General features: G+C 43.6%; 1 protein-coding gene across 1 annotated transcript; it reads right to left on the reverse strand.

The window, feature by feature from the left end:
• Nucleotides 1-7,445: 7,445 nt before the first annotated feature.
• Nucleotides 7,446-11,782, reverse strand: LOC112078066 (mitochondrial import receptor subunit TOM20 homolog). The gene is made up of 5 exons (XM_024144417.2): nt 11,562-11,782; nt 11,032-11,078; nt 10,548-10,629; nt 8,342-8,484; nt 7,446-8,024 (listed from the first exon to the last, which is right to left on the reverse strand). Exons 1-5 carry the CDS (start codon nt 11,683-11,685, stop codon nt 7,980-7,982), a joined length of 441 nt encoding a protein of 146 aa, XP_024000185.1. The 5' UTR covers nt 11,686-11,782; the 3' UTR covers nt 7,446-7,979.
• Nucleotides 11,783-15,404: the final 3,622 nt, after the last annotated feature.

Consider the following 15,404-nt stretch of genomic DNA (forward strand, 5'->3'; position numbering starts at 1 on the left):
TCAGTAAAGCAGGTAGTTGAAGGCGTTATCCTGCAGTAAACCCATATAGCAGGCAGTTGAAGGCATTATCCTGCAGTAACCCCATATAGCAGGTAGTTGAAGGCGTTATCCTGCAGTAACCCCATAAAGCAGGTAGTTGAAGGCGTTATCCTGCAGTAACCCATAAAGCAGGTAGTTGAAGGCGTTATCCTGCAGTAACCCCATAAAGCAGGTAGTTGAAGGACGTTATCCTGCAGTAACCCCATATACGCGGGCAGTTGAAGGCATTATCCTGCAAGTAACCCCATATAGCGGGCAGTTGAAGGCATTATCCTGCAGTAACCCATAAAGCAGGTAGTTGAAGACGTTATCCTGCAGTAACCCCATATAGCGGGCAGTTGAAGGCATTATCCTGCAGTAACCCCATATAGCAGGTAGTTGAAGGCGTTATCCTGCAGTAACCCCATATAGCAGGTAGTTGAAGGCGTTATCCTGCAGTAACCCCATATAGCAGGTAGTTGAAGGCGTTATCCTGCAGTAACCCCATATAGCAGGTAGTTGAAGGCGTTATCCTGCAGTAACCCCATAAAAGCAGGTAGTTGAAGGCGTTATCCTGCAGTAACCCCATAAAGCAGGTAGTTGAAGGCGTTATCCTGCAGTAACCCCATAAAGCAGGTAGTTGAAGACGTTATCCTGCAGTAACCCCATATAGCGGGTAGTTGAAGGCGTTATCCTGCAGTAACCCATAAAGCAGGTAGTTGAAGACGTTATCCTGCAGTAACCCCATATAGCGGGCAGTTGAAGGCATTATCCTGCAGTAACCCATATAGCGGGCAGTTGAAGGCATTATCCTGCAGTAAACCCATAAAGCAGGTAGTTGAAGACGTTATCTGCCAGTAACCCCATATAGCGGGCAGTTGAAGGCATTATCCTGCAGTAACCCCATATAGCAGGTAGTTGAAGGCGTTATCCTGCAGTAACCCCATATAGCAGGTAGTTGAAGGCGTTATCCTGCAGTAACCCATATAGCAGGTAGTTGAAGGCGTTATCCTGCAGTAACCCCATATAGCAGGTAGATTGAAGGCGTTATCCTGCAGTAACCCATAAAGCAGGTAGTTGAAGGCGTTATCCTGCAGTAACCCCATAAAGCAGGTAGTTGAAGGCTTATCCTGCAGTAACCCCATAAAGCAGGTAGTTGAAGACGTTATCCTGCAGTAACCCCATATAGCGGGCAGTTGAAGGCATTATCCTGCAGTAACCCCATATAGCAGGCAGTTGAAGGCATTATCCTGCAGTAACCCCATATAGCAGGTAGTTGAAGACGTTATGCTGCAGTAACCCCATATAGCAGGCAGTTGAAGGCGTTATCCTGCAGTAACCCCATATAGCAGGCAGTTGAAGGCGTTATCCTGCAGTAACCCCATAAAGCAGGTAGTTGAAGGCGTTATCCTGCAGTAACCCCATAAAGCAGGTAGATGAAGGCGTTATCCTGCAGTAACCCCATATAGCAGGCAGTTGAAGGCGTTATCCTGCAGTAACCCCATATAGCAGGCAGTTGAAGGCGTTATCCTGCAGTAACCCCATATAGCAGGCAGTTGAAGGCGTTATCCTGCAGTAACCCCATAAAGCAGGTAGTTGAAGGCGTTATCCTGCAGTAACCCATAAAGCAGGTAGATGAAGGCGTTATCCTGCAGTAACCCCATATAGCAGGTAGATGAAGGCGTTATCCTGCTGTAACCCCATATAGCAGGCAGTTGGAGGCGTTATCCTGCAGTAACCCCATATAGCAGGTAGTTGAAGGCGTTATCCTGCAGTAACCTCAAATAGCAGGTAGTTGAAGGCATTACATGCAGTAACCTCATGTAGAAGTCAGTTGAAGGCATTATCCTGCAGTACCCTCAAATAGCAGGCAGTTGAATGAGCTATCCTGCAGTAACCCCATATAGCAGGCAGTTGAAGGCATTATCTCTGCAGTAACCCCATATAGCAGGCAGTTGAAGGCATTATCCTGCAGTAACCCCGTATAGCGGGCAGTTGAAGGCATTATCCTGCAGTAACCCCATATAGCAGGCAGTAACCCCGTATAGCAGTAGTCGAAGGCATTATCCTGCAGTAACCCCATATAGCAGGCAGTTGAAGGCATTATACTGCAGTAACCCCATATAGCAGGTAGTTGAATGAGTTATCCTGCTGTATCCTCAGATAGCAGGTATTTGAAGGCATTATCACGCAGTAACCTCATGTAGACGTCAGTTGAAGGCGTTATCCTGCAGTAACCCCATATAGCAGGCAGTTGAAGGCGTTATACTGCAGAAACCCAATACAGCAGGCAGTTGAAGGCATTATCCTTCAGAACCCTGTATAGCAGGCAGTTGAAGGCATTATCCTGCAGTAACCCCATATAGCAGGCAGTTAAAGGCATTATCTGCAGTAACCCCATATAGCAGGCAGTTGAAGGCATTATCCTGCAGTAACCCCGTATAGCAGGCCGTTGAAGGCATTATCCTGCAGTAACCCCATATAGCAGGCCGTTGAAGGCATATCCTGCAGTAACCCCGTATAGCGGGCAGTGAAGGCATTATCTGCAGTAACCCCATATAGCAGGCAGTAACCCCGTATAGCAGGTAGTCGAAGGCATTATCCTGCAATAACCCCATATAGCAGACAGTTGAAGGCATTATCCTGCAGTAACCCCATATAGCAGGTAATTGAAGGCGTTATCCTGCAGTAAACCCATATAGCAGGCAGTTGAAGGCATTATCCTGCAGTAACCCCATATAGTAGGCGGTGAAGGCATTATCCTGCATTAACCCCATATAGCAGGCAGTTGAAGGCATTATCCTGCAGTAACCCTTTATAGCAGACAGTTGAAGGCATTATCCTGCAGTAACCCCAATAGCAGGCAGTTGAAGGCATTATCCTGCAGTAACCCCGTTCTCTCCCCAGTCAGAGAGCTGTGTTTGAAACACAGCAGCTGCTGTGTCACCCTGCCAAATGCAGTGGAGGCTGAGAGGGAGGCCTACCGGGGTCTGGCGTGGGATCTGCAGCCCTGTCCAAACTAGGGGGATCTGGCATGGGGTTCTACTAGAGCTCTGTCCAAAACACAGCGCCAGGCCTGAAGTGGACCAGAGTTCCAGCCAGAACTCCAGCCTGACCTCATAACACACAGTCACACACACTGTAAAATGTACACACACACCAAGCCAGTTCCAGGCCTTGCTGCAGTAACCCCATATAGCAGGTAGTTGAATGAGTTATCCTGCTGTATCCTCAGATAGCAGGTATTTGAAGGCATTATCACGCAGTAACCTCATGTAGACGTCAGTTGAAGGCGTTATCCTGCAGTAACCCCATATAGCAGGCAGTTGAAGGCGTTATACTGCAGAAACCCAATACAGCAGGCAGTTGAAGGCATTATCCTTCAGAAACCCTGTATAGCAGGCAGTTGAAGGCATTATCCTGCAGTAACCCCATATAGCAGGCAGTTGAAAGGCATTATCCTGCAGTAACCCCATATAGCAGGCAGTTGAAGGCATTATCCTGCAGTAACCCCGTATAGCAGGCCGTTGAAGGCATTATCCTGCAGTAACCCCATATAGCAGGCCGTTGAAGGCATTTATCCTGCAGTAACCCCGTATAGCGGGCAGTTGAAGGCATTATCCTGCAGTAACCCCATATAGCAGGCAGTAACCCCGTATAGCAGGTAGTCGAAGGCATTATCCTGCAATAACCCATATAGCAGACAGTTGAAGGCATTATCCTGCAGTAACCCATATAGCAGGTAATTGAAGGTTATCCTGCAGGTAATACCCTGATATAGCAGGCAGTTGAAGGCATTATCCTGCAGTAACCCCATATAGTAGGCGGTTGAAGGCATTATCCTGCAGTAACCCCATATAGCAGGCAGTTGAAGGCATTATCCTGCAGTAACCCCGTCTCTCCCCAGTCAGAGAGCTGTGTTTGAAACACAGCAGCTGCTGTGTCACCCTGCCAAATGCAGTGGAGGCTGAGAGGGAGGCCTACCGGGGTCTGGCGTGGGATCTGCAGCCCTGTCCAAACTAGGGGGATCTGGCATGGGGTTCTGACTAGAGCTCTGTCCAAAACACAGCGCCAGGCCTGAAGTGGACCAGAGTTCCAGCCAGAACTCCAGCCTGACCTCATAACACACAGTCACACACACTGTAAAATGTACACACACACCAAGCCAGTTCCAGGCTGACCTCATAACACAGACACCCAGCCAGAGATCCAGCCTGACATTACAGAAACACAGTTCTAATCTCCTATGTCTTCTAAAGGACACTCACTTCTTCTATACAAGAGCACACCCAGAGTACATACACACTGCCCGTGTCCAAATACCCATACTTGCGTCCTAAATAGTAGGCTGTTTGAGTTTACGAAAACTATTTTTTAATAGTATGCAACATTTAGAAAATCTAGTATAGATTAAGTCTAGTACACTTTAAGTCTATTATACTTTAAATATAGTACACTTTAAGTCTAGTATACTATATTTAAATCTAGTACACTTTAAATCTAGTATACTATATTTAAGTCTAGTATACTTTAAATCTAGTACACTTTATATCTAGTATACTATATTGAAATCTAGTATACTATATTTAAATCTAGTACACTAAGTCTAGTATACTTTAAATCTAGTATACTATATTGAAATCTAGTATACTATATTTAAATCAAGTACACTAAGTCTAGTATACTAGTACACTTTAAGTCTAGTATACTTTAAATTTAGTGTACTACATGCCAAGCTTGTAGCGTCATACCCAAGAAGACTCGAGGCTGTAATCGCTGCCAAAGGTACTTCAACAAAGTACTGATTAAAGGTTCTGAATACTTATGTAAATGTCATATTTCAGTTCTTTATTTTGAATACATTTACAAGAATTTCTAAAAACCTGTTTATGCTTTGTCATTATGGGGTATTGTGATGTCATTATGGGGTATTGTGTGTAGACTGATGAGGTGAACAAATATTTAATCCATTTTAGAATAAGGCTGTAACGTAACATAATGTGGAAAAAGGGGAAGGGGTCTGAGTACGTTGCAAACGTAAACAGGAAGCTTCTGTGGTGGTGTTCAAATGGTAGTGAAGTAGTTGTTGTTCTCCTTGAATCAGGAGTATTGCATCGTAGGCTACAATGGACTAAATCTATTTTTTCTCTCACCCATCTGTGTACAATACACCATAATGACAAAGTGGAAACATGTTTTTAGACATTTTTTTTMTGCAAATGTCTAACCCATCTAAACTCAGCAAAAAAAMAAACGMCCCTTTTTCAGGACCCTGTCTTTCCAAGATAATTCGTAAAAATCCAAATAACTTCACAGATCTTCATTGTAAAGGGTTTAAACACTGTTTCCCATGGTTGTTCAATGAACCATAAACAATTAATGAACATGCACCTGTGGAACGGTCGTTAAGACACTAACAGCTTACAGACGGTAGACAATTAAGGTCACAGTTATGAAAACTTAGGACACTAAAGAGGCCTTTCTACTGACTCTGAAAACACCAAAAGAAAGATGCCCACGGTCCCTGCTCATCTGCGTGAACGTGCCTTAGGCATGCTGCAAGGAGGCATGAGGACTGCAGATGTGGCCAGGGCAATAAATTGCAATGTCCGTACTGTGAGACGCCTAAGACAGCGCTACAGGGAGACAGGACGGACAGCTGATCGTCCTCGCAGTGGCAGACCACGTGGAACAACACCTGCACAGGATCGGTACATCCGAACATCACACCTGCGGGACAGGAACAGGATGGCAACAACTGCCCGAGTTACACCAGGAACGCACAATCTCTCCATCAGTGCTCAGACTGTCCGCAATAGGCTGAGAGAGGCTGGACTGAGGGCTTGTAGGCCTGTTGTAAGGCAGGTCCTCTCCAGATATCACCGGCAACAACATCGCCTATGGGCACAAACCCACCGTCGCTGGACCAGACAGGACTGGCAAAAAGTGCTCTTCACTGACGAGTCGCGGTTTTGTCTCACCAGGGGTGATGGTCGGATTCGCGTTTATCGTCGAAGGAATGAACTTAAAACCGAGGCCTGTACTCTCGAACAGGATCGATTTGGAGGTGGAGGGTCGGTCATGGTTTGGGTGGTGTGTCACAGCATCATCGGACTGAGCTTGTCGTCATTGCAGGCAATCTCAACACTGTGCGTTACAAGGAAGACATCCTCCTCCCTCATGTGGTACCCTTCCTGCAGGCTCATCCTGACATGACCCTCCAGCATTACAATGCCACCAGCCACACTGCTCGTTCTGTGTGTGATTTCCTGCAAGACAGGAATGTCAGTGTTCTGCCATGGCCATCGAAGAGCACGGATCTCAATCCCATTGAGCACGTCTGGGAGCTGTTGGATCGGAGGGTGAGGGCTAGGGCCATTCCCCCCAGAAATGTCCGGGAACTTGCAAGTGCCTTGGTGGAAGAGTGGGGTAACATCTCACAGCAAGAACTGGCAAATCTGGTGCAGTCTATGAGGAGATGAACTGCAGTACTTAATGCAGCTGGTGGCCACACCAGATACTGACTGTTACTTTTGACCCCCCCTTTATTCAGGGACACATTATTCCATTTCTGTTAGTCACATGTCTGTGGAACTTGTTCAGTTGTTGAATCTTGTTTCGTTCATACAAATATTTACACATGTTAAGTTTGCTGAAAATAAACGCAGTTGACAGTGAGAGGATGTTTCTTTTTTTGCTGAGTTTAAACACACAATACCCCATAACGACAAAGTGGAAACAAGTTTTAGCAAATGTATTGAAAATAAAACAGATAATTTTGGGGCAGCAGGTAGCCTTTTGGTTCTAGTCTGACAAACAGAGACCTGTGTGTGTAATACAGAAACAGACAGATTAAAATAATTTGACTACAGCCCTAAGGGAACCTAGTGGTACACTAGGTAGGGAATATTGTGTCATAGGGCTCTGGCCAAAAGTAGTGCACTAAATAGGAAGCCATATGGCTCTGGTCTAAAGCAGTGCACTAAATAAGGAGCCATAGTGCACTACTTTAGACCAGAGCCATATAGCTCCCTATATAGTGCACTATTTTAGACCAGAGACCTATGTAAGGATTAGGGTGCCATTTGGAATCCTACCTTAAGTATTCCAAAATGTCTAACCACAGAAAGCAACTCCCCTCCTACCTACATTACTCCATCCCCATTGTAGAAAGCTGCTCTGTTCACTAGTATGAACATGAGATCGCCTGTGTGCAGCCTCAGGGAATCTCAGAAAGCTGGCTGTCCGTCTCCTACCCCACTATGCTGTTCAGGCTGAGGCTCCAGTGGCTCAGGGGAAATACTGATAAAATGGTGTCCTACCCAATTCAATCTGTAAACCGCAACTAAACACAACCATTCTGGCACGAATCTTCATGCATTGCTACTGCCATCTAGTGGCCATGCAGACTACAGAAACAGACAATACACATTCTCACATTTTTATTTCATGACTTGATTTAAGAAACACAAAAAATGTACATATTCCACTGACATCTTAGAAAACAATTGACCTAATAAAGAGAGCCCACTCCACCTCACATATACATGACACGGGGACAAACAGAGCCAACCTCTTTACATAATGTTTCATGTACAATTGGGAAAACCTGCGGCACCACATTTTGAAATGATGCGTCATCTCTACATAATCTAGAGTATTAGTTATATATAWAAAAAAATATTCAATTTGTTTAGGCTAAATAATATAACACATTCATTTAGTCTGTCAAGATTAGTAGAGTCTGAGATGAGGGCTACTGCATAGGGAATGTTTRACAGTAGACTGAAGAGGGGACATGGGACAGGGCTTCTCTTATATAGCACTGAGGCATGGGGGAGGTACAGTCAGCCAATGTCCTGGTTGGTGAGAAAGACACCCAATGGCAGCCATCTTGACTAGGCCACACAGCCAGTCAACAGCCACACATGCAGTTGCACACACAAACCTCACCAACTCATTCACTCAACGTCATCTTCTGCCAAAGTCTGACAACTCACGATTCTCTGAAAAACAGAGAGAAAAAGTCACTGAACAGCTCAGCCATGGTCAGGCCTGAATCCTGACAATCTAATCAGTGACATTACACAAAAAATTGTCTTTCAAGAAACAACTGACAAGATTAATGTCCTAGAGCTGAAAGAATATGCTATCTTTAAGCTATTTTTGGTGACACTAACCCCTCCCGTGGCTAAAGTTTCCTCGTCTATATCAGCATACAAAAAAAAAAAAATGCAGAGGCATGCCAAATAAATTGCTCCATTCTAAGTGTGGATATCGGAAGAGAGACCTAGCGTCTTCCACGTGAGAGAGCATCACTCACCTGGCTGATGGTGGGCAGTTTGGTYAGCAGCATCTGGAACACTGGAGGAGGTAGAGTCTGCTGTAGCACCTGGAGCAGCTGCTGMGGCTGACCACACACCGCTATGGCATTTGTTAGATGGTCTACACCCGTCTCGCTGTCTCCTGTTGGGGTGGTCGACATGATTAGGTCAGGTGGTCTACTTCCTTCTCAAGCTGCAGTCCAAAACACGTTATTTATACCACCGAAGCCCCTTGCGCTAGCCACTTCCCCCTCGGGGGAATCCAGATTGAAACCGGATGCAGTTTGATTGCCATCTTAAGTGGAGGTCCAATTCACTGGCGTTGCCTCCTCGGCCCTCAATAAAGCTCGAGGGAGCAACTGAACAACCACGGTCACTTGCAGGGTTGATATGACCCACAGTTCAATGCAAACTAGTCGCATGTCAAACTCGTGACTGCGAAGTATCAAATTTAAAACAAGGCTGCATTTTCAGCATGTAAAAGGAGTATGAAGCTATAAAAATCAACACTACCAGTCAAAAGTTTTAGAAAACCTACTCATTTAAGGGTCATTTTCATTTTTACTACTTTGTAGAATATCGAAGACATTAAAACTAAATAACACATACGGAATCACACAGTAGCCAAAAAAAGTGTTAAACAAATCTAAATATATTTGTGATTCTTCAGAAAAGCCACCCTTTGCCTCAGTGACAGCTTTGCACACTCTTGGCATTCTCTCAACCAGCTTCATGAGGTAGTCACCTGGAATGCATTTCAATTAACAGGTGTGCCTTATTAAATTTGTGGAATTTCTTTCCTTGTTAATGCATTTGAGCCAATCAGTTGTGTTGTGACATGGTAGGGGTGGTATACAAAAGATAGGGCTAACTCTTCAGGAGACTGTGTGAATTAGGCCTTCATGGTCAAATTACTGCAAAAAGAGACTTGCTTGGGCCAAGAAACAAGAGCAATGGACATTAGACTGGTGGAATTTCGTTCTTTGTTCTGGAGTCCAAATTGGAGATTTTTGCTTCCAACCACCGTGCCTTGGTGAGATGCGGAACTCCTACAAAACTGTTGTAAAAGCATTCCAGGTGAAGCTGGTTGAGAGAATGACAAGTGTGCAAAGCTTTCAACAAGGCAAAGGGTGGCTATTTGAAGAATATCAAATATATCATGTGTTTAACACTTTTGGTTTCTACATGATTCCGTATGTGTTACTTCATAGTTTTGATGCCTGTAAAAATAGAGAAAAACCCTTGAATGAGTAGGTGTCCTAAAACTTTAGACCGGTACAGTACGTATGCATGTAAATAGATTTTAGCGTTGGCAAATTGGCTTAGTCTCGTAGTGAGGACCCTATAAAACGTTGCTAGACATTTTTTGCAATTCTGAAATGTATTGGAATAAATTACCAAACTATAAAACTAGCTAGGCAGTTATGGGTAAATGCAGCTAGCTACCTGACAGGAGTGCTAGCTAGATACATTAGCTTACTAGGTACATTAATACTGTAGCTAGCTACCTGACAGGAGTGCTAGCTAGGTACATCAACACTGTAGCTAGGTACCTGACAGGAGTGCTAGCTAGATACATTAGCTTACTAGGTACATTAATACTGTAGCTAGCTACCTGACAGGAGTGCTAGCTAGGTACGTTAGCTTACTAGGTACATTAAATAGCTTTAGGTTGGTTGTTTTTAAGCTCAACTTCCAGAATTCCACCGAAGATGTTGCCAGTCTGAGCATCTCTCTCCCTCGCTTGGGCAAGAGACATTTAAGGTACACTGTGACGACATAAAACAGGGGCTGAGGGTTTAGTTTAAAACGCAGCCTCAGCCTCCTGTAAGGGTGGTAGACATAATTAGGTAATGTGGTCTAATACATTATCATCCATCAATGAAAAAAAATAACAATTACATAATTAATGTCATAGAGCTGAAAATAACCAGAGCCCCCGACACGGGTCCCTGGGCTACAGATCTCTAGTTTGATAGCGCACCTTTCCTTGTTCCACAAGCTAACATTAGCAACCAGGAGGTTTATGCGAATACACAGTTGAACATTGGACCAGACACTAATGCCACAGCTATTCCAGAAGGGGTCAATCTGAGTTCAAGTGACCATCCTGTTATTCAGGACCAGATAGTAAGTTAGTCTCTGAGTAGCGTTTAGGACTGGGTGTGTATGAAAGACCAGGTGATGGCCATGGAGACAACTCACCTTGTGCTAGCAGCTCCTCTCCCAGTTGGATTTCCTCCAGGAAGAAGTTCTGTACAGCCTCCGCATCCTTCAGGTCAGGCAGCTAAATGGCAGACAGGTTAGCAGACAGTCAGTACAGGTTAGCAGACAGTCAGTACAGGTTAGCAGACAGTCAGTACAGGGAAGACAAAGAGCCTTCTGAAAGCACCAACTCCATATCATCTCGAGGCTCCTGAGTGGCACGCTGGTCTGAGGCACTGCATCTCAGTGCTAGAGGCGTCACAACAGACCCTGGTTCGATTCCGGGGTGTATCCCAACTGGCAGTGATCCTGAGTCCCATAGGGCAGCATACTTTTGGCCCAGTGTCATCCAGGTTAGGTTAGGTCATGGTTTGGTCTGGGTAGGCCATCTTTGTAAAATACGAATTTCTTCTTAACTGACTTCCTTAGTTAAATAAAAATACATTTGACCCATGATCTGTCCATTGTTTGTAATGTTTCTTACCGTTATTAGTCCAGTCTTCTCTTGGGAAGACTTCTGTTTACTTCTGCCTGTTGAAACAAATGGCATATTTGATGACTGGTATGCTAAAGAAAGGGTGACTTTCAGAGAAATGTCAGTTACATGAAAAAGGGTAATAAAAAATATATTTAAAAAGGAGTCGGCTTGTTTAAACCATAAACATATAATTATATGGTGAACGTTACTAGTCTATGTAGGAGAGGAGGTTGACTTAGCTTGTTATCTATACACCACCATTGACTTGCTTACTATAACTGTTGACAAATCATCCTTAATATTGGATTGCCCTGATTGATTCATCAGCAACGCTAGCTAGATGGCTAAGCGGATATGGTGGCACTTCGCTAGTTAACCAACTCGGTACCAGTTAGCAATAACATAAACCAAACACAATGCTAAGCGTATGCTTTTAATGCAGTTATATCACGCTAGATAGTTAGCCAAACATTTGTAAACTAGCCAGCCATTTGTCGCAGGTACAAAATTCTTTCCAGTTTGCTAACATGACTTACGTTCTTGCAGCCTTTTCTTGAAGTTCGGATCACTTCGTCGTTTTCTGTCGAAATAAACGCAATATCCAATGAACAGGGCTCCGGCCACCCCAGCGACGATGGTGCTGGTTTTAGCCCCCATCATGTCGGGAGAGCAGAGTAGACACACCACTAAGTTAACTAGCCAGCATGCTAGCTACTGACTCTTCCTGGGAATGAGACTGACTGCGCATGACCCCCATCTCATTATTCTAACTATACGCATGACCCCCGTCTTGCGTCACTGGACTCACACCTGCGCAGTGACTCCAGCTGATTGAATATTTAGTTGATTGTTTTATTACATACAGCTGTTAGTTGAAATAGTGAGCAGGGCCGTCATTCGGGTAAAACGGTTTACCGTGTAACAACAAAATGGAAGAAAAAGAAACGGGGAGGGACCTGAATTTGTCCAATAGAAACTCTCGTTTTTAATTGCAAAAAAAGTTTCCCGTTCGGTGTTAATGGTTTCTGTTGCAAAACGTTTTGCAACAGAATCTTTACGCCCAAGAGTTCAAGGGTTTACTCCTTGTTCAAGGGCATACTTTACAGAAGGCAAAGTGGATTTGCCATTTATTTTGAGTTACTGAAATGATTTATTTTGTTATTACTGTAGTACAAGTACACTACTACCAAGTACAGTCAATCAAAATCATTCCTTCTCAATGTTAGAGTTGACCAGAATACATTTCGATGATCTAGCTTTAGGAGACTCTCCAGAGCCAGTGCATTCAACTAAGGTAGGTAAAACAACCACATTATCCACAGATTACAGCCATTTCAAGTACATCTAGAGATGTGAGTGTTGAGCAGATATCATGTGACATTTCCACCAGACCAAAGACAATGAAGTTCAAACTATGGTATCTTATTTCAAACAGAGGCTTCTTTTTTTTTTTTTTTTTTTGCTTACAATTTGTACAATAAATTACACATGTATGAATACCCATTTTCTGACGGGCCTAATAAATACTATAGAGTTTTTTTTTCATAAGCTTTATCACACTCTCTCTCTCGTCTCTCTCTCTCTCTCTCTCTCTCTCTCTCTCTCTCTCTCTCTCTCTCTCAGACCATTCCACAGAGGTCCGTGAAACTGTACAGGAAATACCATAACCGTCTTTTCAGAAACGCTAAACCCAGTGAGCAAAATCGGGTCGAAAAGACATTAACCAAAAAAATGTATTTTCAACATCTTGTGCTCATAGGGTATGCTTCTGATTCAAGCTAACATTAAAAAAACAAACAACACAAAAACAAAAAAACAAAATGAACAAGCCAAGACAGAGTACAAAGCAAATAACCAGTCTAGAAAAAAAAATTAAAAAATCTGAAAACCTCAGACAAAAAGGTAAACAAATGAAACCAAATAAACCTTGTACCCAAATGGTGCCCTACTCCCTATATAGTGCACTACTTTTGACCAGGGCCATAGGGTTCCATTTGTGACGCAAGCCCTTGTCCCCCAGTGAGGACCAGAATGAGAAACGAACGGGGAAAAGAACATACATGCTTCGACCCTCCTCACTATGTACACTAATGAAACTACAAGTTAAAACAGTACGACTGCCTGTTCACAAAAGTACACGTTATCATTATGAGCAGTGCAAGATATTAAATAGCTTGACTCAAATCACTCTTCTTCTCAATATACAAATGTATAACAAAGGCATACAATTACATACAAGTTGCCAAACAACAGACATAATATCATACAGTAGGAATCTATACAAACTACGCATTCCAAATGGCACCCTTTATAGTGCACTACTTTTGACCAGGGCCAATAGGGAATCTCATAGGGTAGTGCACTACTTTGACCAGGGCCAATAGGGAATCCCATAGGGTAGTGCACTCTTTTGACCAGGGCCAATAGGAATCCCATAGGTAGTACACTTTTGACCAGGCCAATAGGGAATCCCTTAGGTAGTGCACTACTTTTGACCAGGGCCAATAGGGAATCCCATAGGTAGTGCACTACTTTTGACCAGGGCCAATAGGAATCCCATAGAGTAGTGCACTACTTTTGACCAGGCCAATAGGGATCCCATAGGTAGTGCACTACTTTTGACCAGGGCCAATAGGGAATCCCATAGGGTAGTGCACTACTTTTGACCGGGCCAATAGGGAATCCCATGAGGTAGTGCACTACTTTTGACCAGGGCCAATAGGGAATCCCATAGGTAGTGCACTACTTTTGACCAGGGCCAATAGGGAATCCCATAGGTAGTGCACTACTTACCAGGGCCCATAGGTAGTGCACTACTTTTGACCAGGGCCCATAGGTAGTGCACTACTTTTGACCAGGGCCCATAGTTAGTGCACTACTTTTGACCAGGGCCCATAGTTAGTGCACTACTTTGACCAGGGCCCATAGGTAGTGCACTATAAATGAGTAGGGTGCTTTTTTCAGATGCAACCAAATGGAGGAAACACTGGAGTCTGAAATAATGGTTGTTTACACATACAGCACTTTGTTGTCATAAATGCACAACTACAATATTGTTTTCACCATAATCCTGGTCAGATTTTAGAGAACAGAACCAAGACAGGATTATTGTGGGGGGGGGGGGGGGTGAAGAGTTGGGTAAATCAACATGATTATTTGTTGGTGGTGGGGGTGGGGGGTTAAAACAACATGATTATTGTTGGTGGGGGGGGTGGGGGGTTAAAACAACATGATTATTTGTTGGTGGGGGGGTGGGGGGGTTAAAACAACATGATTATTTGTTGGTGGTGGGGTGGGGGGTTAAAACAACATATTATTTGTTGGTGGGGGGTGGGGTTAAAACAAATGATTATTTGTTGGTGGTGGGGTGGGGGGGTTAAAACAACATGATTATTTGTTGGTGGGGGGGGGGGTTAAAACAACATGATTATTGTGGGTGGGGGGAGGGTTAAAACAACATGATTATTTGTTGTGGGGGGTGGGGGATTAAAACAACATGATTATTTGTGGTGGGGGGGTGAAGAGTTGGGTAAAAGGAGAACTGGTGAGGATTTGGAACACTATCGATGATCTTTATAACTTTACTGTCAATGTATTTCACCTTATATTTTCTATATAATAATCTTGGACAATCAATTACACATCTGGGACACATCTTATTAGATTTCTAAATGTCTTCTGCAGCATAACAGACTACTATAATCTGTATAGACCACTATAATCTGTACAGACTACTAATAATCTGTACAGACCACTATATCTGTATTTAAGACACTATAATCTGTACAGACTACTATAATCTGTACAGATTCCTTTAATCTGTATAGACCACTATAATCTGTACAGACTACTATAATCTGTACAGACTCCTTTAATCTGTAGGGGTAAAGATTTGATAAGAATGCTGAATCTGTATAGACTCATCAAATCTCACCCCTACAGGTTATAGAAGAACACAGGACTGATGAGGAGTTGGAAACATGGTGGTACAACACCTACTGTCTCAGTATATTTCTCTTGGGATAATTAATTACTAACCTGGGAATTACCACTGAACAAAAATATAAACGCAACATGTAAAGTCTTGGTCCCATGTTTCATGAGCTGAAATAAAAGATCCCAGAGATGCTTATTTCTCTCAAATGTTTACATCCCAGTTAGTGAGCATTTCTCCATTGCCAAGATATTCCATCCACCTGACAGGTGTGGCATTTCAAGGAGATTAAACAGCATGATCATTACACAGGTGCACCTTGTGCCGAGGACAACAAAAGGCCACTCTAAAATGTGCAGTTTTGTCACACAGCACAATGCCACAGATTCCTCAAGTTTTGAGGGAGCGTGCAATTGGCATGCTGACTGCAGGAATGTCCACCAGA

Source organism: Salvelinus sp. IW2-2015, unplaced genomic scaffold, assembly GCF_002910315.2.
Source record: "Salvelinus sp. IW2-2015 unplaced genomic scaffold, ASM291031v2 Un_scaffold5213, whole genome shotgun sequence".
Classification (NCBI taxonomy): domain Eukaryota; kingdom Metazoa; phylum Chordata; class Actinopteri; order Salmoniformes; family Salmonidae; genus Salvelinus; species Salvelinus sp. IW2-2015.